The sequence below is a fragment of the Anopheles maculipalpis genome, chromosome 3RL, assembly GCF_943734695.1.
Source record: "Anopheles maculipalpis chromosome 3RL, idAnoMacuDA_375_x, whole genome shotgun sequence".
Classification (NCBI taxonomy): Eukaryota; Metazoa; Arthropoda; class Insecta; order Diptera; family Culicidae; genus Anopheles; species Anopheles maculipalpis.
The window spans coordinates 21254375-21281160 of NC_064872.1; the positions used below are offsets into that span (position 1 = coordinate 21254375).

The 26786-nt window shown below is 41.3% G+C and overlaps 2 protein-coding genes across 2 annotated transcripts in view; both read left to right on the forward strand.

Annotated features, from left to right (window-relative positions):
* LOC126565764 (uncharacterized) overlaps window positions 1–11205 on the forward strand; it is a 31577-nt gene extending 20372 nt beyond the window's left edge. The window contains exons 4-15 of the mRNA XM_050222970.1: window positions 44–2137; window positions 2206–2498; window positions 2574–2710; window positions 3050–3097; window positions 4118–4217; window positions 4957–7932; window positions 9252–9341; window positions 9945–10132; window positions 10208–10394; window positions 10467–10763; window positions 10829–11021; window positions 11085–11205. Coding sequence (XP_050078927.1) covers window positions 44–2137; window positions 2206–2498; window positions 2574–2710; window positions 3050–3097; window positions 4118–4217; window positions 4957–7932; window positions 9252–9341; window positions 9945–10132; window positions 10208–10394; window positions 10467–10763; window positions 10829–11021; window positions 11085–11205 — 6724 coding nt within the window. The remainder of the gene's footprint in view (window positions 1–43; window positions 2138–2205; window positions 2499–2573; window positions 2711–3049; window positions 3098–4117; window positions 4218–4956; window positions 7933–9251; window positions 9342–9944; window positions 10133–10207; window positions 10395–10466; window positions 10764–10828; window positions 11022–11084) is intronic.
* Window positions 1–26786, forward strand: part of LOC126565264 (derlin-1) — a 144034-nt gene that overhangs the window by 55469 nt on the left and 61779 nt on the right. The window lies entirely within an intron of this gene.

A 26786-nucleotide genomic window follows, 5' to 3' on the forward strand; every position in this document is an offset into this window, starting at 1 on the left:
AAAGGGCGTACTTATAATTGGGATGTTTTTATTCCTCTTCCAGGGTATTTAATGCCGAAACGCTGGAATACATTACTACCCTGCCGAGGACACACTTCTTGGGGGTGGATGTAGCGCAGGGGGTGCACATCAACCACATGATGGCGGTACCGCCAGGCGCCAAGTATCCCGACACCATCGCCATCGTCTACGACGAAACCCGGTCGAAGGTGACGTGCGTGTACAACGACCACAGTCTGTACATCTGGGACCTGCGGGATATTAGACGGGTGGGCAAGAGCCAATCGTTCCTGTACCATTCCGCCTGCATTTGGGGCGTCGAAACAGTGCCATTCAGCTACCAGCAGCTCAAACAGAACGCCAACGGTGATACGTTGCCGTCGGATTGCTTCATGACCTGCTCGTCGGACGATACGATTCGCGTGTGGGATGTGGACAGCTGCGACACGAACGAGGTGTATCGGAAGAACATCTACAGCAAGGAGCTGCTCAAGGTGCTGTACATCGACGATGAGCTGAACTTCATCAAGGATACGGACAACCCCATACACAGTACGGAGAAAAACTCAAGCTACGATGGGCGGAACGGGGTGCGGTGTATCAAGATCAGCTCGGACAGTCGACAGCTCGCGACGGGCGACCGGAGTGGCAACATTCGAATCTACAATCTCAGTAATCTTAAGCTCATCACAACGATCGAAGCGCACGATTCGGAGGTGTTGTGTCTGGAGTACACGAACGAGAAAATTGAGCGCCGTTTGCTGGCCAGTGCGAGCCGTGATCGGTTGATTCACATCTTTGATTGTGAGGCAAACTATCGCATTCTACAAACGCTGGACGATCATTCGAGCAGTATCACATCGGTACGGTTTATTGGGGCCGGCAAGCAGTTCCAGATGGTGTCCTGCGGTGCAGATAAATCCATCATTTTCCGCAACTTCCAGAACAATGTGTTTCTGCGGGGTAATAACTGTTCCGGCAAGAATACACTGTACGATATGGAGGTGGACAGTAATAGCAAGCACATACTGACGGCGTGCCAGGATAGGAACATTCGCGTTTATAGCACGCAGAATGCAAAACACACGAAGACATTCAAAGGATCTCACTCGGATGAGGGTAGCTTGATTAAAGTTAGTCTAGATTTGAGTGGCATCTACATTGCGACGTCTTGTACGGATAAAACCCTCAGCGTGTATGACTATTACTCAAACGAATGCATGGCAAGGATGTATGGTCACAGTGAGCTCGTAACTGGATTGAAGTTTACCAACGACTGTAAATACCTCATATCGGCCAGTGGTGATGGTTGTGTGTTTATCTGGCAGGTACCACACGATATGATTGTTACGATGCAGGCACGCTTATCACAGCAAGCGCTACGATCGGGCATTCAACCAATTCCACGAACGCTTCAACCAACCAACCCGTTCACTGATGCCATCCTGAACCATCCACAACCTACGCCGGTGCCGAATAGTAACGCAGTATCAGAATTTGGATCGCCTCCTAACAGCGCTTTTCTGGGCGACGATGCTCCAGGATATCGGTTTTCTGACGTTGGTCAGTTACCGCAGTGGGCCAAAAAGAAACCGTCGGAAGATTTACAGTCCAGTTCACCTGTACTTGGAAGCAGTCCGAGCCAGGGTGGCAGTAATTTCGGTGGCCTTGCTCCGAAACCCAGAGGACGCTGGGGCCAGAAAGGTGTCGGTGGACAGCTGGAAGATCCGTTCGATTTGAGGAATATCGTCGAAAGTAGTCCTCTGAGTACAACGTTCAGTGCGGACCAGCGACAACCAACAACACCAACACCACCCCAACCTGTCTCTGGACATTCGGTGCATCCACCTGCAACTAACACACCCACGTCCGGGTACAATAGTAGTGGCTCGAAGGATGTGTACAGCAATGCCTACCTCAGTGAGGACAGCTCGATCGACAGTGGGCGAGAAAATCGTCGACCAGATCTGAGCTCCTTCCTGCACAAGAAGATCACCGAAACGAAGGCTCTGAACAGTTTAAACTCGGAATCGAACACGGAACACGATGGAGACGTGGAGGATATATCGGACGGTGAGCGTACAAGCTCGGACCATGGTATGGTGTATTATCCGTCGGCAGCGCCATCCACTCCAACGTATGTTTGCTTACTCTTTAGGGTTATTTAAGGGCAACAATTAATTTTAAAAAAATTTCAAATTCTAGTGATTTCAAGATCAACGATGTCGATACAAACGAGCTGCGTAAATCGATCCGGCGGCAGAAGCTAGAAAAGCAAGGCCTTAGTCTAGCGGCCCAATTCCAGAGTGCCGCGTCAGGCACCGGCACCGGTACGTCAGACGATGAGGATGAAGGATCCACCCCGAGCGGTGATAATGCAGACCGATCGCTTGCATCGACGCTTGGAGGAAGTTCGGAAAGCATTCCCCAGCAGGCATCTTCCACGTTTCTGCAAGCTGTCCTTGATGGACCGGGCAGTTTATCCGATCGGGAAAGATGTAAGTATTCTGTTAAATGGTTTTGCTTCATTCGAATGTGCTTTAATAGAAAACTGTTTTTACTATTTTCAACAGCACAAGCGAGGAAGAGCATGAGCGCTAAGCACAACAACGATGCAAAGATAACGACCAGCATATCGAAATCGTTTGCCAACAACAAAAAAGAAGAGCTTATGAAGGTGATCAACGAGGCAAAGGCGAAGCTGGAGAATGTGAGTATGAGCTTTCAGGTTCCATGCCCAGTTGAGGCCTGGTGATTCCCGGTCAATTTGTGCCAATAGGAGTACTTTAAATGATTTAGCATCCTGTGTCCTGGTTTTCTGTTTTCCTGACCAATTACCAACGCATGGTCTATGTGACATGTGTTAAAAATTCATAACCTTCCTTTTGTGGTATTATTTCTTCCTTTTTATCCTGTGTGTGTGTGTGTGCTGATTGCAATTAATTTTTTTTATTTATACATGTTTGTGTATCCTGCTGCGAATATGAAACTATCCTCCTGCTCCTGCTCATAAATAACTTCATTTATGGTCTTAAAAACTATTTTCTAGGGGATAATGTTTCATAATAAGCGTGCATTAAATTATGCTCAATTAAAGGTGAGATAAGTGTGTTTCCTGTTTGTCCGTGCTTACTAATTGCGGCATTCTACCCTAAAAATTTGGTTCACTTTTTAATTGCACACAAAAAGTTGCTTGTATAGAAAGATGGTGACGTGACATTGTCAAAGGCACTCTGTAAAGGCTTGTTTTTAAATCAAACTACTAAAAATATTAATGTTTGATGCAGATTTGCACTAAATTCACCCGTTACGTACTAAAACTAAACCATTTCTTCATTCATGTTCTTGCAAAAACATCATGCAAATGCGTCTCTACCTAACCCAATACCAATCTACAACACTGTTGCCCTCTGTAGGGGTGGTCGTCCCTGTCCACCCCGAAAGCTATCAAAAAGTCATCAATCAAGTGGCTCCCGACTGCTCCATTCTACGCTGCGAACGGTGAAACAGTGCAAGTGCGCCCCAGGCCGATTTCGATCGGTAATTAATCCATGCCGGTTGCAGTTTGCAAATGTTTCCTCCCACTCGTGACGGTGGGAGTTTTTCGGTGTGCAGTAGTTTATAGCTGGAATGAACAGCAATACTGTATACGGATTCGTGCGTCTACCAACAACCGGGAACCAATGATTTACGACCCTAAATAAGGTTGTTTGTATATCTGTTCTGAGAGGACTTTGGCAGCGAATGTGTTTTTCGCTGTAGAGCTTTGTGTTGTTTTTTTTTTTTAATTCGATCTTTGTTAAATTAGTTTTCTATACGATAAATGGTCCGGTGAAGATAAGTCCGGTAGAAGAAGATGATGATAACAGATTCAAATGTATAAACAATTATTGTTAGGATAGCGATTCCCAATGTGTGCTATATTTTATAATATGTTTTCGATAATCGGAAGTTTTATAGTCATTCTGGTAAACTCTTTAATCAGCTTCTTCATCGTCAGCTCTTTTTATTGTTCAAAACCTAAGCAGATACAAATATTAACATCTTAACATTAAACTTTTGTTCCTCATTATGTATCCTAAATACTGATTCATTTTTTATTCGCAAATGTTTGCAGGTCGGCTATCGGTCGGGTTTACGCGCTAGTCAAAGCATATCCGATTTGAGTCACTCGATGAACATGTCCGGGGCAAGTCCAAACCGTACGCAACGGATAGGTAAGAGTTTCCGGTTCTGTTACTCACTTAAACACAGACACACATTTCATCCATTTCCATTTTGTTGGTGTTCCGTTTTTATGTGTTTTCTTTCTGTTTTACTGTACTAACAATTTACGATCACGATCACCAAACAGCTGACACAATGTAGTGATTTGTGTGGCCATCACGGGCTTGCTCTGCGTGAATTGTTCACATTTGTTTTTTTTTTGTTGGTTTTCTGTTTTACACATACACGTTTTTAAACTCTTTTACCGTACACAGGAACAGTAAATGGTACAAAAAGCTAACAGTATACAAAGCAATCGCTTTGGTGTAGAAAAGCTATTCATTTGGAGTAGAACGTTGGATATTAATATGAATTTTTAAAGTATTTGAAACTATTACCACCGCTAAAACAAACACTGTGAAACCATTCTGAATTTTTAAACATTTAAAAAAATTTTTTTTTGTACAATAGACTTTGAATTTTTTAGCAAAACAATTTATATGTACGGTCACATATTTTTCTTTTTATTCAGTTCAGTCTGTTGTTTGACAAGCCCGTCCGTTTCGCAAACAAACAAAAAAAACAACACTTCTTTCATCTAGACAACGTATTTTCTCTTTCCCTATTTTCTTCCATGCCGCCCATTCGCTTTACTCGTTGAACTGATTATTCGCACTACGGTAAATGGTACAATGGATTTGAAACTGGTTTAATGTTCTCTTGTACTGTATGTTAATGTGTGGGTCTTAGAAGTAGATAATACTTTAAATTCCAGAGGGTACCCTCCAATGTCTGGCATTTCTGGACCCTACGGAGGACCCGCCCCGTACACGAACGCTTCAAACTTTCTTCACAGCGCTGCGCCACGATCAAAGCTTGCCCAAAACTGTATGCTTATGAACCAAATACAGCAAGAGCTTCCGCCGTACCCTCGGGATGTTGGAATATATGAACAACCAACCCGACCCGATAAATTGGATCTAGTAGAGCTTCCTCCAGTGCCAGCGGATAAATTACGAAAGCATCCAGGAATTTTGAAGAACTATAAATCCTGCCCTGTATCGCCGGTGCACGAAGAACAGGAATGGTCCAGTCCTTCGAACCACGATGAATCATCTCACAATCAGCAAAAGTTGCACGATCGCACAGGAAGACACGGACAGATCCGACACTCGATGTACTACGAAGATGCCAAAACGATTCTGAGCATGATCCATTCTGATACCGAGAAGATGATTCGCGAAATCACGAGCAAGTACGGTGATCTGGATGATATCAAACCGACTGCGAAGACGAAAGACGAAGAAGATAAAGAAAAGCCGTCCGCCGCTTCCAAAGAAACCGATCCAAAAGCTTCCGCTTCGCAAGACACTCACCACGAGCATGGGTTCCTATCGGAAGATGAACCCAACTTTAGTTCCGACTCGTTGGAAGACTGTAGTCTCGATTTGGACCTGGAGCGTCACGGACAATCCGTTCCGGCGAGGAAAAAACACTGTGCCAAACATCATCCGGCCAAGAAAATGCCACTCTCACTGCCAAAACGGTCCGTATCCGATTACTTTATCTACGATCAACCACTGCAAGCTGCTCCGTATGAGGTTCCTTACCGAAATGTTTCGCTTTCGGACATTCTGGACGATGAGGAAGCAATCCGACAGGCAGAGCATCGCTTTCTCGAAACACAGCGCCATTCGAGTGCAAGCTTCTTCCTTGGCCAGCAGTACCCCACGCGAAAGAGTCAGGAAAGCATCCTTTCGGATGAGTATGGAAGTGGCGGAGTTAGTTTCTGTAACAGCATGGAAAGCATCCTGTCGGATGATTCCGAGTGCAAGAGTGCTCCGTTGGAGGTGTTGTTTGGGCGCATTCGGCGTGATCATCTTGGTCAGGTTACGCATGGACATGGTGGGCGAAATCCTTCCAATTTCGAGTACAAGCTGGAAGGTCTTGGTTGTGCTACTTCAAAATCTTACGGCTCGAGTCCTAATGCTGGCAGTGGGTTTGATTACTATATGCAGGGAAATTATTTCCATGCAACTGCTACCGATGCCAGTTACTTCGGTATGGTGCACGATAGCTTGGAGTACGGTGGTGGGCAGGAGCGTCGTAGCGGAACGGTTCGCCAAGGAGCACCTGGTATGCCAACTTCAGTGAGTTATCCAAGATTTCTTCCAAGTCTTGCATCTGCTGCAGCAGCTCCACTATCATCAGCGAGAGAGGAACTGCTTTTTAATGAAACATTTGAAGAGGGAGAAGATTTCATTCCATCTCTTACGTCAAAGGCAGCTCAGTACGGTGGTGCTACGGTGAAGAGTCTCAGCAAAGACTTCGCCAACCAACGGAAGCAGATGAACTCGAATCCGCTATACAACTGCAACGATGGAATCGGTGGAAATGGAGATCTCTTTATACGAAAAACTGTCAACGCCACGAATCAACACCATCAAATCACACGATCGGACATCTTCAGCACGGAATCTTCCGTGTACGTTATGAAAAAGTCCTGTAGTTTCGAAATCGAAATGGGAGGTCGTCGTATAGCGCGAAATTCGAAGAAATTCGAACAAAACCTCCAGCGCTTTGAGCAGGAACGAAAGCAGTCGAACGATCGGTTCCTTCAGCAACAGTTTGGAGGAACGTTGGAGATGGATTATGTACCGCACAAACCACCGGTAGCTCACCGACGATCGGCCAGTATGAAGGGTCGTGGACGGGTACGCTCGAAGGAAAAGTTTAACACAATCATTGGACAGATGACTAACTCTACCGGCCAGTGTGATGAACCTGCGATGATTGGTGGCAAACTGAGGGACTTTGTAAATCGAGATTTTGTGATGCCACCGAAGTCCACGGACATGATGTCTGTTTCGGTTGGCGGTGTGCGCCGTAGTGATATTGGCGAGGAAAAGTCTTTTGAAGTGTATGTCGCCGAGAAGGGAGTTAGTGAGGATGACAATATGGATAGTTTGGAACTGCTGTCGAAGGCAAAGAGTGCCGCTTGCGTAGGGAAGGAGAACTCTACCGATTCGCTTGAGGTTGTCGCACCAAAGGTTGAAGGTGTGACGGAGGTTGGAGTTGAAGCGTTGGAGTGTATGGAAGCAACTGAAGATGATGAAATAAACCAAGCAGATGAGGCTATCATTGCTGAGGAAGCGCTAGAATTGCCAAAGAAAAATCTCACCCAGGGTGCAACGAGTGAGCTAGAAAAGCTGATCGACCGAGGACTCCTCACAAGTGGCGAGTACAATCGGTTCCTAGATATCGAGAAAAAGATCGACATCATCAACAAGCTCGTAGAGCTGGAGGAGCGTAAACTCGAACAGGAACGTACGGCGAAAGAGTACCGTATGCGCCCATTTGAATGTGATCCCCGACAGAAAGGGTACGTGAAGAGTTTGACGGAAAACTTCGACCGCTTGGCGAAGGATGCCCAGGAAGAGTTGGAAAATGAGAAAAGCTGGTATCTGGCAAAAGCTCGCATGAAGCGCAACTTTAGCCTGCCGGATGTGCTCGACTTTGGGGGGGATTGTTGCTGTCGGCATGGGAAGTGTTGTGAGCAGGATGGTGAAGAGGGTGAAGATTGTGCCTGCTGTGGGGATGGATGCGATACGTACAAGCAGAAGGACGAAGAGGAACTGTCGGAAAAGGATGAAAACTCGATGGCGGCTGCTGTTGCGGCAGTAGCGGCAGCTGTCGCTGCCATTGGGATGTCGAGCAGTGATGAAGGTTTCTATGACTTGCTCTTCTTTGAAGCTGTTCCAATGTTGTTGTTTCGTTATTTGCTCTTTGGTTTTCTCGTTTTCTCCAGTCATTGGGGAATTGTTTTTCAATTACGAATTGAATTGTTCATGTTTATTTCTTTTCCCATTTTTAGCACGACATTTATAGACTCTGTCGTTTCAAATTAGTGTTTACATCTTTTTGTTTGATCCTAGTACCATTTTTTGCATGATATTGTTATTATGAAGAACTTTCTGCTGTATTGTGTTAGGTTCTAAGATTGTTCCTGATTTTATATATTTTTTTTATAAAGCCCCTTTCATGTTCAGAATGTTTTCAAAGCTTTCTTGTGTAGTTGTTTACTTACTATCTTTGTTTCTTACGGTTATGGTTCCTTTCTATGCGATTTAGTGTTCTGCTTTTAGGGCATTCTGGTAAATCCACAGCTAGATTGACACGCTTTGCTTTAACATGCCACCGCTAGCCATCCACGAACTGTCAACCCTATGCACCACATCATCGTGAATCTCTCAAGAAATAATAAACGAAACGAATTTTCGGTGAAGGTCGGGTGAAAATTTGCATCGGTCTAATAAACTCAATCCCATAATTTGAAAACTACATCCTGATTGTACGGAATACGTCGCAAAAATCATCGTCCCGTTAACGCTCATCTGGTTAAGCAAGCCAATCGTCCTAGTTTCGGATAAAAGCTTTCGGTTTTAATGCATCCAGCAAAGCTGCAATACACCATCGTATCTAATTTTACCAAAGATCGCTATAAATTTGTATCATTCAGTAGTAATATTTTTTGTGTTTTGTATCATCTCGCTAGATAATTGCTCTAGCTTCCTGTTTTGTACATAACCCAAGTGTAGAAAATTTTTCTATTTACTTTCGATTTTGTGCACTTTAGTTGTTTAGTAAAAGTAAACGTATAATTCTATAGTGCACCGAATTGTCGAATTGTCCATCCCGAAATATACCCGGCAACGGCTTGACGTTAAATGAATTTGTTTTTCTTTTTTTCTTTTTCTTCTCTCTCTCTTTCTCTCTATATCTCTTCGTCGTGATGAAATGCCCCCAAAATGATGTGGTGTGAAAATCAAAATTAAACGACGGCGATCTAAAAATACGAAAAAACCAATCCTTCCAAATACCCGTTTCGTATGCAATCACAATCACAAACACCTATGCAACACACACACACACACACACACACACACACACACACACACACACACACACACATATATATTTCCGGAAAACCCCCCATGTACACAAAATACTCCAAATCCAAAACCACCAACACTTTGGTTGTGTAGGCGGTAATCCCCGAAGCTTAATCTCTGCGCAAGATAGTGAATCTTCGATTAGACGTGCTTGTTCGCTTAGTGATTTGAGTATGGGAAAAGGTAAAGCATTGATTTTTTATTATATTTTTTCTTTTACTCAAGTTTTCTGCTACTTGTCGTCGTTCTTCACGCGTTTACTTGTTTGAGTTTATCAACTTTGATATTTTTTACATGTTTTTTTTCTCGAATTTACATATTTTTTATTAACCTCAATATTTTGTATGCGTGATATATTTTTTCGTTTTCGTTTTCATTTGTTTTGTTTCGATTTTTTAAACGTTTTTAGTTTATCAATTTTAAATCACTTCATTTTTGCATGTTTCAATTTATCGATGTCTTAACATGAAACACATTATGTTTTCAATTTTAAATATTTTAATTTCAAAGTCAATTTTTTTTTCGAATTTATCGATCGAACGATTTTTTTCGAATTTATCGATCAAATTAAAGATTTTTGTTTGAGAAAATGCATATTCTCCGGTCCATTTAAAATCATTTCCTTATTTTACATCTTGTGTAGATTTTGAAAATAATTCCATACATTCTTTTCTTCACAATTCTCTTTCTCCTTGGAATGGCATGCATTTCTACTCTCAATGGCGTTTTTTTGTGTATGCAATTATCGTTGTTTATGTTGGGCGCATAACACACATAAAACAACAGGCTACAAATCTCCCAATCAATCGACAACTGGCAGTGGGCAGTACAAACCGTCGATAAGCAACAGAAATATCAGCACGCCGACACGCAACCCACCCAAGCGCAGTACCTCGTCGGTCGGTAAGGGCGGTGCATCACTGTCCTCGGGCATGGGTGTCCGTAGTGTTTCGGTTGGAATGCTTAACCAAGCGGTATGTAACTTCTCTTCCCATCAAACATCCGTTTGACATGAGTCGCTAAAATGAACGTTTTCTTTGAATTTACAGAGTGACTCCGAGGCGGAACCACCAAACACACGTGGAGGATTGCTGAAGCCAACGATTTCTTCACAGAACAAAATCAACGGTACGGGCAATGGGGCCGGTAATGGCAGTGGAGGCAAATATATTAACCCCCGCAGTGCTGCTGGCATCATTAACCGACGAAAGGGTCTGCAAAACGCTTATAGTAGTGGTAAATTAACATGCGAACTAGAGCCAATTTATAGGGATACTAACATTAGTTGCTTTTTTCCACGTGTTTTAGTGAACATCTCTACCGCCGGTCAGGATGAATCGAGTTCGGAAGAATCACCCACCAGTACGGCAAGCACGGTACCGACGAAACCGGCCGTCCCACCACGCCCGCGAAGTATCGCCTTCGAACACAAGCGGATAGCCAACGTGAACACTAGTCTTATCAATGTGAAGAAAACGGTTACCGTCGGCGGTACGACGACCATTCCGCCCGAGTCAACAAATGGTGGCAGCGGTGGCAATAACAATTCCACCAACAATGGTGGCATCATGCCATTGAAGGACGGTGATTTGGACAATGCAGACCGTATGTGTATTTTCGCGTATAACGTTAAAGCACAATTTGAAATTAATTCTCTCTTTCCATTGCAGTCACCAATCAGCTTTGTACGAACATTATTAACCAGCTCGTACAGACGACCTCCACCGTTATACAGCTTCACCAGCGGCTAAAGTCGAGCGATGAGGCGAGCATTAATGGGCGCAGCAACAATTCGCTGATGCTTAAGGAGCTCGAAAATGCCGTCATCATGACGCAAAACATGCTCACCAAAGTCACCAATCGGTGAGTAAGCGCACAAAATTAGGCTGTTGTGTCTGGTTACTTACCCATTTGCATCGATTGCAGCAATCACAGCGATGGTATCAACAACAATAGCATGAGCAATAACACAAACAATCAAATAATGTACGAAAAGTGTGTCGACATGCTGAACCAGGTGCAGAAGCACGTGAACAACAACGGCTAACAAGCAGGAGCAACAACTCTCATTAACAATTATGTGTTCATATCCTGTTGCACACGTGAAAAGCCACCGGCCACCGGAAGGGTATGCGAGACGAAAATACATTCCCCCTTCAAGAAAGAAAGGGAAAAAAACGTCAATTTTCTCACATAAGACGTGCGTTCTCTAGCATAGGTGCACGCACCGTAACACACTAGGTTCTTCGGTCCAGTGATGGTATAAAATGGATGAGGTTTGAAATTCGTAAAACGCAACGTGTAAAGGAATCCCGACCGAAAACAAGTTTGAAAAGTCAATTCAAATTCGTAAGTTTAACTATTTTGACTTATTTATTGCTCCGGAACGGTAACGTTGCGCTTTACGAATTTGAAACCTACCATTTTATATTTTAAACAGACTGAAAAGCTCTGTATTGCGTTTTATTTGAATTGGATTTGCTCTGTGCGTGTAGTTTAACCCTCAATTTGACTACTGAACAATACTTGGTTTGATGACGGAGAAATTCATTAGTCGATAGAAAAGGAAAGGATATATATCAGCGCCATATCTAGAATGAGTTAAATTAAGATTGCGAGCCGAACGCAAAAACGACATACGAGAGAGCGAGAGTGAAAAAGAAGAAAATGTGTTTTTTTTTATATAGTAAACTTTCCTTCCCGTTCTTTTTTCTAAAATACCACAATGCGCCTATATCAACTAATGAACAAGCAAGCAAACAAGAATAGCCTTTTTGTCCTCTAGTTCTTATTGCACTAGCGTAGTATTTCGTTACACGTTTTCTAGCTGATAAAAAAAATAGTTCTTTTCTCTGTTTGTTTGTTTTTTCGTGCGTTGTTACTCGTGCCGGACTCTAAAATTAACGGATAACAATGTATTTAGCTAGCTAGTTTGTTGAGTTGCAGGCATTAGGCATTGAGAATAATGTGTAGGACAAGGAGAGCGGAAAAAAGGAAACAAAAATATCCATACGCCCATTGCCGTCCAGGAATGTGTTTTTGCTTTAGTCGAGATACTAACTTGTTAGTTTGTTCGATCGGGACATTGTAGCGATCACGATCGATCAGTTGTTTGTAGGTTTTGTTGGTAGGACAGAAAGCATTAATCGTTAAACTTTCTCATTTTTGTTTCAATAGCATTGAATTAGCCAGGAGCGTTTTTTTTAGAAATCGGGTACATCGAATCGAAAAGCGCGCCTGATTACATGGTCGTTGTATGGTGAGTTCGTTCTTAATTCACACTTAATTGTAATTGTAATAGTTCTTAACCAGACGCGGAACGAGGGCGACGCAGAGAGAGAGGAGTAGTGTTTATGTGTGAGGGAAAGACACAACCCAACAACCCGTTACAGTCAGTACTAATATTTAGGCTTAATCGACCTATAAAAATACGCAAAACACACCCACACATACATACATACACACACATTAAACCAACTTATTAAATCATATTGATTTACTTTTCCCCGTGGAATGGAAACACTAAATCATAATTAACACTACAAACATATTACTACTCCAACTACCGGTGGATTAAAAGCGATTGATGGAATTGGGAAGCGAAAAATGGTAAACGAGTAAGGAATTTAGCAAGGAATTTAATGTTTAATCAATGTGCTGTGGATGATGTGACTATTCTAAACGGAAAAAGAAAACTGGAAGAAGACGTGATGGTACGTGTGCGTGTGAGTGTCGTTGTTGTGTATAAAGGTAAACCGATGTGGGGAGGATAGTGTCGTAAAAAGAAAAATCGCTGTAAATAGTTTGATGCTTTGAAGAACAAGATACAATTCATATTTTTCCTCTTTAAAAGTCGAGCAAAACAAGCCAAAAGGTTTAAAAATATGTACATGAAAAACACGAAGTGATGTATTTAGCAAACAAACTCACTCACACACTATCGTGTAAAATACGTAGTAAAACACGTACTTATTTTACTGGCGTTTTTTGAAACAAAAAAAAAGTTAACTAAAAATACGAAGTTACAAAACCGAATACACACACACACACATTGTCTTTCCAACCATTGTGAAGCAAAACCATAACCTCAATTTATTGTCTAGCCCTCCCAAGAATGGGAGCGGCGAGTTTAGCGAGAAACAGCAAGCGAAAAAGCTACAAAACAACAACCGAGGTACCTTAACGGCATACGCGGTAGTAGAACTACACAGTGTGTAGTGTGTAGGAAACAAATCGTGTAGCAGTTAAACAAAAAACCAAAACATCCATGTTCCCGGTGTCCCAAAAGAGGTAGAACAATAGTTAGTACGATGTGTAAAAACGAAAAGTATTTACAAATTTGAACGATTTCAATTACACTATTTCAACGCTCAGAAAAGGATCGTTGTAGAAAGCAAGATGAGACATTGTGTGGACGTTTTTGAATATTTCACACGAAACCGCTCTTTTAATCTACACCACAAAACAGCACCACAGCACGATATAACACTCCACATTTCGATAGACGGGTATATACTAGGTCATCCCGAAAGTATTCACGTATTTTTGAGAGTTTCATTAATATTTTTGGAGTTTGATATTAATATTTTATTTCGGTTTTTGTCAGAAATCAAACAAATAATGCACTCTGGAAGCTAAAGAAAAATTGATTTTTGCAATATAAAAACTGAAACGTATGAAAACGAATGAATATTCAACAGTTTTAATGGCACAACAATTACTATTGCGGTCTATGTTGGACAATTACTGTTGTCCCGAATGTAGTATGGCTCCTCCGACGACTAACTGCTCATGAGAGCACCGTTGAACTTGGAAATTTTATATATTGTCACTTAATCTCTGGTAAACTTGATACCATAGGACGCAAGATTTAAAAAAATGATATTGAAAAACGCAAAATTGATAAAAAAATACACCTGAAATATTGCACCAATGAACCTTTTTCATCTTAAGATTGTTTTTTATCAAAATCTGTTACAAAACAACCCTCTACTCTAGAAAGGCAATGGATACTTTCCGGATGACCCACATACACATAAATTGTTCATAAAGCTTTACCAATCTAACTCTCTTACAAACGTTTCAACGATATTATTCGTCGTCATTCCGTGAAGTATTTCGTCATACAATAATGGCGCAACAGTGTAGAAATCAATTTAATTAGGTGACACACAACTAGCAACCTCAAAAAGGAGGTCATTATTGTGATTGTGAGGTACTGCTGTGTTGCTTTTAGATAACTTTGTCATCGAAAGTGTATCTTTTTTTTTTTCTCCTGAGCTATTCTGTGTCACAGAACCTTAATATGAAGTCCATTGTTTCTTGTAAGCTTTTGTACAACGACCTCTGCTAGATGTGTATACCTCTCCTCGAAAATCTCTAAAACGCTCTCCCTTCCAAAACCGTGGAACCGCTGGATGTTGTCAGTTTTCATGCCAAACAAAGTAATATAACACAGAACGGAATGCAGCAGACGAAGCACATCCGGCATTAGGGATAAGGAGTTAAGGTTTTGACTGTAGAAAAGTGAATTGAATTTACAATTAAGTACAGTGACACACAACCACCATCCAACAATACTTCACACAGTAGCAACGAGAGCAAAAGTTTGATGGATATATTTCATATGTAATTGTAAACGAAAAGGAAAAAAGAAACAAACAACCCGTACCATATTAAGATCTAATGCTAATGCTGCATACCGATTATTGCAACAGGTTTATAAGTACGTACATATATTATAAACATTATAATTATCTCGTTTTGCTATAATACCGTCTCGTTACTACTACTTGCTACTACTATAACTACTACACTCACACGTTGCAAAGCATTGCATCTGACACAAAAGAAAATGGTTAGAAGACCTTAAGCTTTACTAGCATTCACTCAACTCAGCTGTTAATAATACTTACACACACACACACAACGGGAAGCATTGCATACAAGAACTGAACGAAACAAACAAGTGTTTTAGTGAGACGCAATGAGAGAATTGTCACAGTGCAGTGAAAGGAAGTAAAACAAATCGAAGAAAAAACAATAAGCGGAAGCGGTAAAGTAATTTAATTTAACATAACTGATCATAAAACCTACTAAAACCAGCCAACCTAACTTGACAAGCGAGAGAGAGAGAAGTGCAGGTAGAAGAAAACAAAAACAACACAATCGAAAAAGAAACCGAAAAAGTGGAAACTGGTGACGTGAATATGAATTGAAATGAAATGAAAATATATTTAAAAAAGAAAAAAAAACAAATAACAAGACAACCTTAAAAACCAATCCTCTACTTCCCATACGCTTATCTACGGGTGCGCTTTAATATGTGTGTGTGGGATATGACAAAGTGATCGCCAATGAAAGAAAAATCGCTTTATTGTGCTGGAAAACCGAAACTCGAATGTAACCCGCTTAGCTCTCTTTCTCTGTCTCTCTGCTGATGTCCTGTACTAATATTGCCAACCATTGGTTGGTTCCTCGCTTTCGGCAATCAAACACGATCGAAAGCCAAGGGAGCTAACTGGCGGTAATGATCTGTTGGAAGGAAAAAAAAACCTCCTCAAAGGACGAGTTGCTTGCACCGCGAAGGCAAGGAATCCTGTTCTGTTGGAAGGGAAATTTCTCCAAGTAAGGTAAGTAAGCTTTTGGATGGGTTTGGTGTTGGGAAATTTATGGCTCGAATTATAACATTGCTTTTTCTGCCGTTCATACAACGGATGCTTCAAATTAACAAACCTTACCTCACACACAAACACACCCTCACGTGCACTCGTTCTATCGTTACCGTGTTAGCTAGTAAGCACCGAAAATGTAAATAAGTGTATAATTTTCATAAATTTTAATACACAACAACGGTTCAAACATATTTCCATCCACGCGTGGTAATAAAATTCTACGAAGCTCAATGATCATCCCTACCTTTCTGCATAAATTGAGTAGGAAAAAAAAGTTTAAATGGATAATATCACCCACTTGCTATTGCTGTCGAGATAGATTCCTATCAAGTTTCCGTCTACATTTCACTGAAGAATAATTTTGGTGTGAGTGTCTCAATTTCAGTAATAGTTTTGCCTTAGTACTGTCCTTAACAAAACTTAATAAACATTTGTTTTTTGAGGATAAATAAAAAAGTAGAAGATAGTCTGATTTTGCAGTAAATTCTTGAGAATAATAAAACACATATATTTTAAATATTTTATGCAGTTTTACACATGCATTTTTTTTTTGTCGAATGCATGTCTTCTCCAATTATAACATAACAAATACGTTCGCGAAATATTTTTCTCTACAAATATTATGGCTTAAAAAATCCTACAAAATACCATTTGCTTAAGACAACCTTTCTTAAAGTTGACGTATTTTTGAAGAATTTTACGAAACATTTTTACCGCCTTTTCATTCGTCTTTTCGGATTTCCGATACAAACGTGATCAGCCGAGGCTCGTACACGAGGTCATAGACAAGGCTCGTACACGTTTCATAATTGCTCTGTCGGGGCGAAAGGAAGGTTAATCATTCTAAGACTAAAAGGGTTCTCTAGCCGGTGAGGCTCCTTGACTGTTGAGGATCCCCTGACTTGCGAAGTTTCCCTGTTTGGGAAGGCCTCTGGTGGCCGCCAACTCCACCCATAATCCGTCACTGGGAGATAGTCAAAAAACCTCGGAGCCTTGCTAAAAATATAGGGGTAAGCGTCAAAAAATTATGAGATGAAGTCAAAAATATAGCAGAAAGCGTCAAAAAACTGAAAAGAAATATAAACGGGAGAGCGTTTAAAATCACCGCGATACCCAGCTATTAATCAACATTTAAAATGAATTTCGAAATTCCATCAACAAAATTACGATTTTGATGTGCTTCATAGACCTTCATAGATCTATGAGAAGTACCCTAACATCCTAATTCATACTATCAACTCACCTTCGGTAAAACTGAAACAACTAAGGCATACAACTATTAGATGGTTCCTTTTTACGACGATATTCAAACCACTTGCCAATGTGTAACACATGGTTTTCACGGTGATTTTTTTTGGCTGCACAAACCAACCCTTCCCGGTCTTGCGTTTGACGCCATGCACTTATCTCTTTTGTTAATCGTAAAGTTTCGCATTTTCGCTCAACAAGGTGCGAACATGGCCACACCACCTTCACAACACTCCACAATGTAACACAATCACCAGCCAATGATAACATCGACACAACCCGCCGAAGAGGGTGCCGAACTCCACACACCACCAGTTTGGTGTGTGCTTCTTCTCGACTCATTGATAACGAATTGCCGATCCCCGACCCTGCTAGCAAAACCTGCCTATCCCGAAAATTGGTAAGTGTAAATAGTAGATGCACAGATGAATGTAAATCGATTCCATTTCCATCACTACCATCACCCGTATCTTCATCATCCCGATGTCGCAACATCAAAGCACACACAACCGACTCGACAAACAAAAGGAGAGGACGCACACGAGCAGCAGCAAATTTGTACTGCTGTCCGATTTGCCCACCATGATTCGGGAGACCATTTTCGGTTTGTTTAATTTCGTTAATTGAAACAGTGTCGAAAGCGACACACACAGAGCGGACAGCAGATTCCCGGGCTCCCGAGGCTCGAACGAAACCAGTTGTTTGAGTGTGTTTCCGTGAGGAAGCTCTCCGTAGCCAATGATAATAGATGATGTCGGATGGACGGGAACGACGGTGCGAAATGGCTGCCGTTAAGCAAAAGAACGTGGACGAGAACAAGGACTCTTAGTTGATAGTTCTACCTCGAGGGACCCTCGCCCCATCAGGAGCGCTCTGTTTGAACTAGTGCAATTGATTTGTCCGCTTGATGAAAGGTCGCTTCCGCAAGGCTTCAAGACTTTCGGCAGGCTCCAGGATAAGACTCGCTCGCTTACTCGCACCATCGAAAGGGTCATCTCATCTGATGGTCATCTGGAAGCCAGTGAGACAGCAATATGTAGAAGTGATGTGTAAAGTAAACCTCACCTCGCTTGACCCTCACAAGTCATGGGTTCGTTCGTGTTTCAAAGTGGCCATTCTACTGCTGCCCACTCCAAGAGCTCCAAGAGCATGTCTGCGGGTGTGTGTATGGGCAGGACCCAAGCACACATTAAAATTGTATGTGAGCATTTTAAATGCAAAAGCACCAGCAGACATGCGGATGCGGGTGTGTCCTCGAAACCGGAGGACACCGAGAAGTGTGTATGTCCATCTAGCTTTTTGGTTTTGTACTCCGCATCGTTTCACCGTGTGCTGCTGATGACCGAACAAGCTGTTCGCAACAACAAAAAAAATGGTGGCAGAAAAAAGACACCGCTTTTCCGTGCTGGTAAAAAGGCCACACAGATCGAGCGAAAGAGTGAAATGAACACCGAGAAGAGAAAATCAATTTTCTGTTCGCAAACAGCTACCGCCCAAAGACTTCACACTTGTTCTTTCTTTTTTTTTTTTTCTTCCAGGACACGCGACAACTTCGCTGACAGCACTGCATCCTTGTTGCGGCTTAAACAAGTATGGAAGTCAATCGAGATTGAGCAACAGCGAATAAAACCAAAAAAACGCAGTCCCGGGTAAGTCGTGTTTGATTTGCGAGAAGTAACACATCACCCATTGAGTTGCGTTTCCCTTCTGGTAGCTTCGTTTCGTTTTAGGAGAGGTCCTGATCACCCTAGTCCACCCATTTCGTGATTCCGTGGTAATTGTTAATGTGACACACACGGCAAGGAATTGTTTGATGTACTTTTTGAGTGGTGGACAAATTGAACAAGTTTTTTTTTTGCTGGATGGAGCTCCGGCTTTTCTGTGTGTGTGTGTGTGTGGGTGTGTGATACAGAGAATATCCTCGTACTCAGCACAGCTGGTTAAGAGCACTATAGAAAGGAGCAGTGAAGGTAGAATATTTGCATTCTACTTAAATAGAATTAGGTTCAGGAGCTTAGTAATTTGATTAATGCATATTTATTTTAATTATTGATATTAAGTGGGACGACTTCCGGTGATAAAGTGTGCCCGTCGATTGCATCCTTAACCTTCTGATATGGCGCTTAAGATGCGCCTGAATTTATGCAATGATTTTTTAATTTGAAAATTTATTTGAAACGTAACAGACTTTGCCACTGTTTGTACTCGTTATTGGATAGTTAGTACTGCCAAAGACAAAGAAGATAAGAGGTAGAAGACACGAGAAGTTTCCCATCTTGAATATTTTGTGTACATCACTGTAAGCTCTCAACTTTATTGCTCAATACGTTTTTGGTTGCGGTCAAAAAATGTTCAATAAATACATTGTTCATTACTGCCTAAACTGTTTCCTAGACACGGAGTAGCACAAGAAAAGTGGGTGAAAGACTCAAAAAGATCTATTGGTGAAATGTGTGGTAAAAATGGTTGCATTCATTAGTAGAAAATAAAGCTAAAATTTGAATTTAGATCTCCGCACTCCGGTTCCCCTCAAAGGAAGTTACTAATTATCCTTGGATGGCTGACGGTGGATTATCACGGCCGATATGTAGCCCTCAGTCCTTGAAACATATTCATAGGAAGCTTTGTTTCGGGCTTAGATGAACGTTACTTTTAATAAAAAGCTAACATTTTGGAAGGCTAGTTTGGACTTACTTCACAGTTTTTACTTACTTACTTTAAACACTTTAATTTTCATACTCTGCATGGTCTTTCTACTATGACCTCATCAAAAGTACACTGTGCAATAAAATTGACATAATGAGACATTTGAGCTAATGAAGTCCGCTGTGAAATGTTCTGTGCTTTGCATATATTTAGACGAACCAACTCCGTCTTGAAAGGGAGGCCTTCTTGAATCATTTTCCCAACTTTGAGATGACTTAATTAACAATTATAACCTAACCACTAATCTAATCAAGGTTCTCAAAATAATAAAACGCCAATGTCCAAGCGTTACATACTGACTAATCCAACATGTCTTTCTATTGTCCGTTGGTGTACCGCCTTGTCAGCAGGTTTCTGGGCTCTCGGTGCGCGTCTGACAAAGTGCAATGAGTTGAAAGTCGATGACTACTGCAGCGGTCCAACACATCTCATATCTTCAGCAGTTTTAATGGTTGAACATCGATGATTCGATCGATCGACGTCGTAAGTGGGTTTCAAATAGGCTATGAATTACTGAATAAGCTGAATGAATTGCTGAAAATAGATGGCACTACAGCTTACGATCAGTAGAAACCCTCTATTTCCTATTACGGTTGTATCAAGATCGAGAGCGATGATGCTTCGATCCATTGCCCATCATCTAAAGGTATAGCTAGAGCAATATCCAAGATATTGCTAAAGAATCATACTTGACAGTTGGGCTAGGCAAAAAAGGACACATCCAAAGGATTTTTGCTCTAAGACGCATTCCATAGAGAGCTCCGGAGCATTGGGCTCCTTGTTGTGGGCCTACAGTTCATCTCGTTCATAATGTAAAGCGCTTCTTTGTTTTGTTATTTGAGTTGATCCTTGATTCTTAATTTTGGCGTCTCTAGAAGTTGCCAATGCCTCTCTTTACTTGTTTTTGACATGAGGATACAATTCCTTATATTTTTTATAGAACTAAATGAGCAATAACTAAATGCAAAAACGCTCTTTTAAACGTCCAAGAATGTTGGAATGTTGTTCATATTGGAAATGTCATTGAATGTAACGCTTATATGATACTTTCTATCCGGATATGCAATTCTTCCTTAGAGAGAACCATCCGGATAGAATTCGATACCGATCCTGACATTTCCAAGACCGATACGCCCCTTGATACGAAGCAATAAAACTCTTTGCTCATTACTCACACACTGATTAACCCCAAAAGAAAATATTAATCTATCCTTCTAAACAAAATTGATCATTAAATACTCATAACTTGTTCGTTACTTTTTCACAAATTCATACTTTTCACAAGGATCTCATCGACGGACTTCTTCCATCCGATTATTATTCGCAAATTGCTTATTACCTATAATTACCTACATTCGAATCGAGCTCATTTGCTGTGCCAAAATAAGTTCACATCCTTGAACGATCCTCTACGTGGTCAATTATCCGAGGTCCGCTTGGATGACATCTGATAATTTGTCATCATCATAATTTTCACACCAAACACCACGTTTTCTCGTACCACACTGGATGATGGCAGGAGTGAGAAACCATTTACTCCTACGCCTAATTACTCCGACCGAATGTGGGTGCTCATTGACCGACCGGGCATAATATGCGTATCAGGTCCCCTCGATTCGTATGTCAACGCGGGTTCTAATCGGTCCGGTAATTTGCGTTTTATTTATTGCCTCTTCGTCCGCCTGATGGAAGGAGTTGAGGTGGAATTCTTGTTTGATGGGTGCCGAATAATGGGTATATTATCTCCGTAGCTACAGCCCCCTTTAGGAAGGTTAGGAGTCCTTCTGTTGCATAAAAATTGCATTCCTCACTTGTGCAATAGAAACTGTTCAGGAAATTTCTCTATTTGTCCGTTTTAATGAATTATTTATTCTACCGACACACCAACATTTCGCGGGTTTTTGTTTCAAATCGCTCCCTCTTTTTTCGCTTTCTTGCGTAAAACCCACCCAAAAGCACACTTCAAGATTACCGCCCCGCAACCCGCACCTGAACTGTGTCCAAAATCGACCCTTGCGAAAGAAAAATGGTTTTACCCTTGTTTTGCGTGAAGTGGTCGACCAGTTGTTTTTACCACCGTTCGCCAACATTATTCAACGAGCCATCGAACCCATTCACTTTCCATAACAAGGATAAAAAAAAACCCCATTCGGAGGGTAAAGCGCAACCCTGCTAGCCACCGGCCTGATGCGGCCAAAAACTAATAAAACTGTAACAATTAATTTACGTGTTCGCCCCTTGAAATGTAAACATATTAACTTGAACAGGGGCGCAAAAGACATAAAGACTTTTGGGAGAGGAAGAAAAAAAAGCACGGCGATGCGGTGAATTGCTTGCTGTTGTTGGCTGTGTGGAAGTTTATACATACGAAGGGAGCGTGAGTGCAGTTTTGGAATTCTAACGGCCACTTAAGGACCAATAAAGGAGTGGAAACGTACGATGAACGCTTCGAGAGGGCTGAGGTTGAGCATTTACTGCATTTGATCAGTAAACGATGCATTTTTTTTGAATTATTCATTGTGTTTTGTTTATTTATACATTTTTAAATCTTCTTTTGTGAAAATTTGCTCATGAAATTGTTTGTAAAATAGTTACAATTGATCTGAACAGACTATTATAGCACGCACTGTATGGCTTTAGCATGGCTAACAAGCTATAAAAAAGCCATTACGTCAATGATTTGAGGTTAAGAAAAAGCAAAAGTGCAACAAACTATAATAGAAATATTACAAACATAAATCTTTCAAACATTAGTTTTATCTCTTTTAAGTTTTTTATCCTAAAAAAAGGTGGAAAAATCATTTTGTCTTATTTATGCGCCTAAATGTATGCAAATGCTAACCAAATTTTTACCGATATTGCTTCATGCTACAATTATTAACCTACTAACTCTGTAGCAATGTTACCAGGCTCTATATTTCAATTTAATCCGACTCATTTATTTAGATTGATTGTGTTTTAAATTATGTAGAGCTATTTGCCTGTTTTATGTGTTATTTTAAGTAATTTACTCGCGACAAGTTGCACCTTTATGTTTTGCATTCTAAAGGCCAGTTTAATCGTTTTTAAATATTCGTAACAATTTTCCAAACTATTTTCCTGCAATTTTTCCAAACTGTTCATTTGTTAACTTTTCCGTTTTGGCGATTATCGCAATAGTGAGCTGAGCGCGTTACAGGTCTTCTTACTTGGAAGCGAAATAAAACCCCAGCAGTAAAAAAAAACCCCCCTGAGGCAAGGTCTGAGCCAAACCTCAAACACAGAAGGCACAGAGCGTAAGAAAACATTCACGCCGGAATAGGACTGCTGGCCTTGCTTTTTTTCCGATCCATTTTGATCGCAAAACCGGAAGTTAAATGAAAACTTTAAATCGAACTACAAACAAGAGCAAAATAGCGAATGTGGATAAGCGCAACGAGGCGTCTTTTTGTAGCGCATACCTTGAGAAAAGTAAACAAACCTAAATGAAGTTTCGTTCGTTCCGGAGGCCTTCAATTGGATGTTGTTTTTTTTTCCACCCGTTGATGTCCATTGTGTAGACCTTTGCTCTTTTCGGTGATGCGTCTGTGTACGACGGAAATTTAAATTTGATATCGTTTTGCTCATATCTAAGCACTTTGTTTGTGAGATTCAGATTGTATGCTAACGAAAGTTTAATTGTGACAAAACATTTTAGGGTAATATTTAAATAAAGAAATTCAGCTACGGTATAGCTTAGGTAAAAAAACCCCTTCCCGACATGCCTTCCATGTGTGCACCGGTGAAGAACGAATTAAACGTTAAGAGGTCTCTTTAAATTATTTCAAGAGCATGTACGCTCTTGATTGGCTCCTTTAAAAATCGTTACAATTTCACATTTTTAATTCAAGTTTTCCTGGTGCGATTTGCTTGTGAAATTTCATGGCCTTCAACAACAGCTAAGCTCAATCCGAATCGACTTTAGGTCGATTATTGCCGCCTGCCAAAATCGTCCAACGTACGAAACAATGCACTCGAAAGAGTTCGTTGCTGTGCCGCACTCTCCCCAGGGGATGCCATGGGAATAGAATAAGATTTTTGTTTTCCATCCCCGCCGATCGGTCTGGACACACCGAAATGAAGGAGTGGATTTTCGCGTTTGCATAATTAGTGGGTTTGGTTGTGTCCGATTGTTGTGTCCTGGGAGCGTATGGGAGTGGTAGGTTCGATATGTGGTGCGATTGTTTTCTCGCTTGTGGTGAAGTTAAACCCCCTTTTTGCACTGAGTATGTAATTTGTATGGGATTATTTGGTCACAAGCACACGAACAATCAAACAATCAACGCGGCGGGTGTTGGAGTTTGCAGTGACACAATTTAAGTCTCAATAATGGCAGAAAAATGTAGTAGAAAAAAATTTAACCAACAATCAACAGCAGAAGAATTTCCGTTTCAAGGTGTACTTAATGAGTCAAACGTTACGAAAAAAAAGTGAAAAAGGTGAACACATAAGTTGTCGATGTGTGAAAGAAAGTTACTTCAAGAATTGGAAGCCATATTAAGAAATAAATAATAAAAATGTCTGCAATCTATTGGAGAGAACAACTGCAAGATGGCATAGCTTGCACGACAGCATAGAGAAGCTATCGACGGGCACTGCGAAAAACACAGACTCTTCACTTTTTCTTCTGTTTAACAGCTTAGCGACCTGTTAGTTAGTGTTAGTTAGTTTTGAAGACTTGTGCTCTCCCAAATTCCATCTTATGATGTCCGGCGACAATTTATAGGCCTGATATCATTGGAGAGTAGACGAGTTCGAGCTCAAGCATCCTCAGCATCACTAAAGCGCCATTTCTCCCTTCTCAATTTCCCCTGTATGTCTCTTCACGCTCCTTACGCTGCCGTGCACTCCTCTTCGATCTCCATATCTTGTTCAGAGGAGACCTTGAAGTTTGAGGAATAAAATAGAACGTTCAATATATGCAACAATTGGATGCTTTTAAGCCTGTTCCTGGCAATCTTTCTTCAAAAATTGTGTTTTAGTAGTTAATAAGCCTTTTTCTTCTTCTTCTTCCTCTTCTTCTTCTTCATTTTCTTCTTCATTATTTGAGCGAAAGCTAATCAGCCCAACTTAGTTTTCCCACTCACTTTACAATTGCATACATTTAGGCGGCTATGAATGCATTTCAAAACATTTTCATTTATTGATATTTTCTTCTGAATGTAATGCTTTTATTAGACTGTCAAAACATCTATCACTACTCCTCTTCCCACAGTATAAAAAAAAAACCAATCCGTTTTTATCGGCAAAACAAATCATCAAACATTGGGCCACTGTTTAACCAACGAACTGCTGCCAAACTTCACAGCTGCTGATTGCGATACAATGATTTGATTGAAGATCCTGCTGTTGTGCCTTTTTATTCCACCGATTTGGATGCACTTTCCACCATCAAAATCGACAAACCAACGCCAAAACGGTCGAACTAATCCACGGTGTGGCTTTTTTGTTGAAAGTCGTCGAACCGTCGAACTGGCGAAGCAACCGTACCAGCTAATCAGCTACTTAAGCCGGAAAAGGAAGCGACCCCGAAAAGGAAAGGACCGTGCTGGTACCGTCCTGAGCACTCAAGCATGTCACGCTTGGTCTTTTCTCCCATTTGGGTTTGGGATGTGCATGAATCTTCCACCGGGATTGATTGTAAGTCGGGAAAGGCATCGACAACCTTTCGGCATTTCGTCCCGTGGTGCAGCATCCGGCAAAGCAGGGCCATTTTTGCAGAGCCGATCCGGAGTGGTGCGGGTTGTGCGGGCACACCGAAAAGGATCGTGTCTTGTGCGAGGGTTGAATTATTTCATTAGAGCAGAATCAAAAAGTTTCGACCCCGAGGAAGACATCGTGCACGATCAGGGGTGTGTGCAAACCCGACCGATGGGTGCAGCACCTTCCCAGTTCGATGCATTCCCCTGCTGGCTTAATTATAGGCGAAGGAATTTGACTCAGGGAGGAGCAACGGTGCTGACGTCTTACCGATTTGCCTTTCGGAGTAGTTGGACCAGGGCCTTGACTAAGTGCTGAGAACCAAACGGATGGTAGACTCCCAAGTCACAGTTTTCTTGAGGGATGTTACCATCCGAGCGAATTCCAAAAGTCCCCGGGTAGGTGATCACCGCCTTCTAAAGCCCGTGACGTTTTGAAGGAATCCCAGTTTCTGGAGGCTCACTTTGGAGGCTGGCCCTAACATGTCGCGATATCTTCGCGGGGTGCACCTGTGGGAATGGAACGTTTTCCACGGTGCAACTTGGTCCATTTGATTCATGTCCAAAATAGACTGTTCTGGAATTCATTGTGTCGTGAGAATTTTTTCATTACAAATGAAATTAAAATACGCAAAACTTCAATTTTAATTAAACAATTACACATTTAGAGCTGTTTTGTAAACAAAGTCTTAATTTGTGGGGATCAATTTAAACAATAGATTTGTGTACTGAATTCAAAAGTGAGCATTGAGTGAATATTGTTTAATAAACGCTAGTGAAATAGGGAGAAATAGAGTGGTTGCGTAGACAATAATTTATATAACATATGAATTCCTTCACAAAACTATCAAATAGCGGTTGGATGAATAATGAGATTAAAGACAGGATTTGAACTGATGTACAACCATTTAAGAAAAGGCAAGGAAATTTAAGAAATCAACACGACAAACACGGAAACATGTTGCACCAAGTTTGTTTGTTGAAGTTTCTTTCTTACATTTCTGCATATTTTATGGTCTAAACCAGAAGAACGAAAAATATTTTCAAAACATAACAAAAACAGAACAAAACTGACGGCGATAAAAGTACCCCCCCCCCCCCCCCCCCCCCTTTCCCAGTGTGTGTACGAACAGTAATGTATTTAATCAAGCCTCGATTTCGTGGATTTTTTTCTCGAAAGTATACAGCTCGATAAGTCCTCAGCGTTCACGTGTACGGCGTTACAGCTTGTCAAAGTTGTCCTACTGTTAAATGGTGTAATAAATGAAACTAGAAAGGATAAA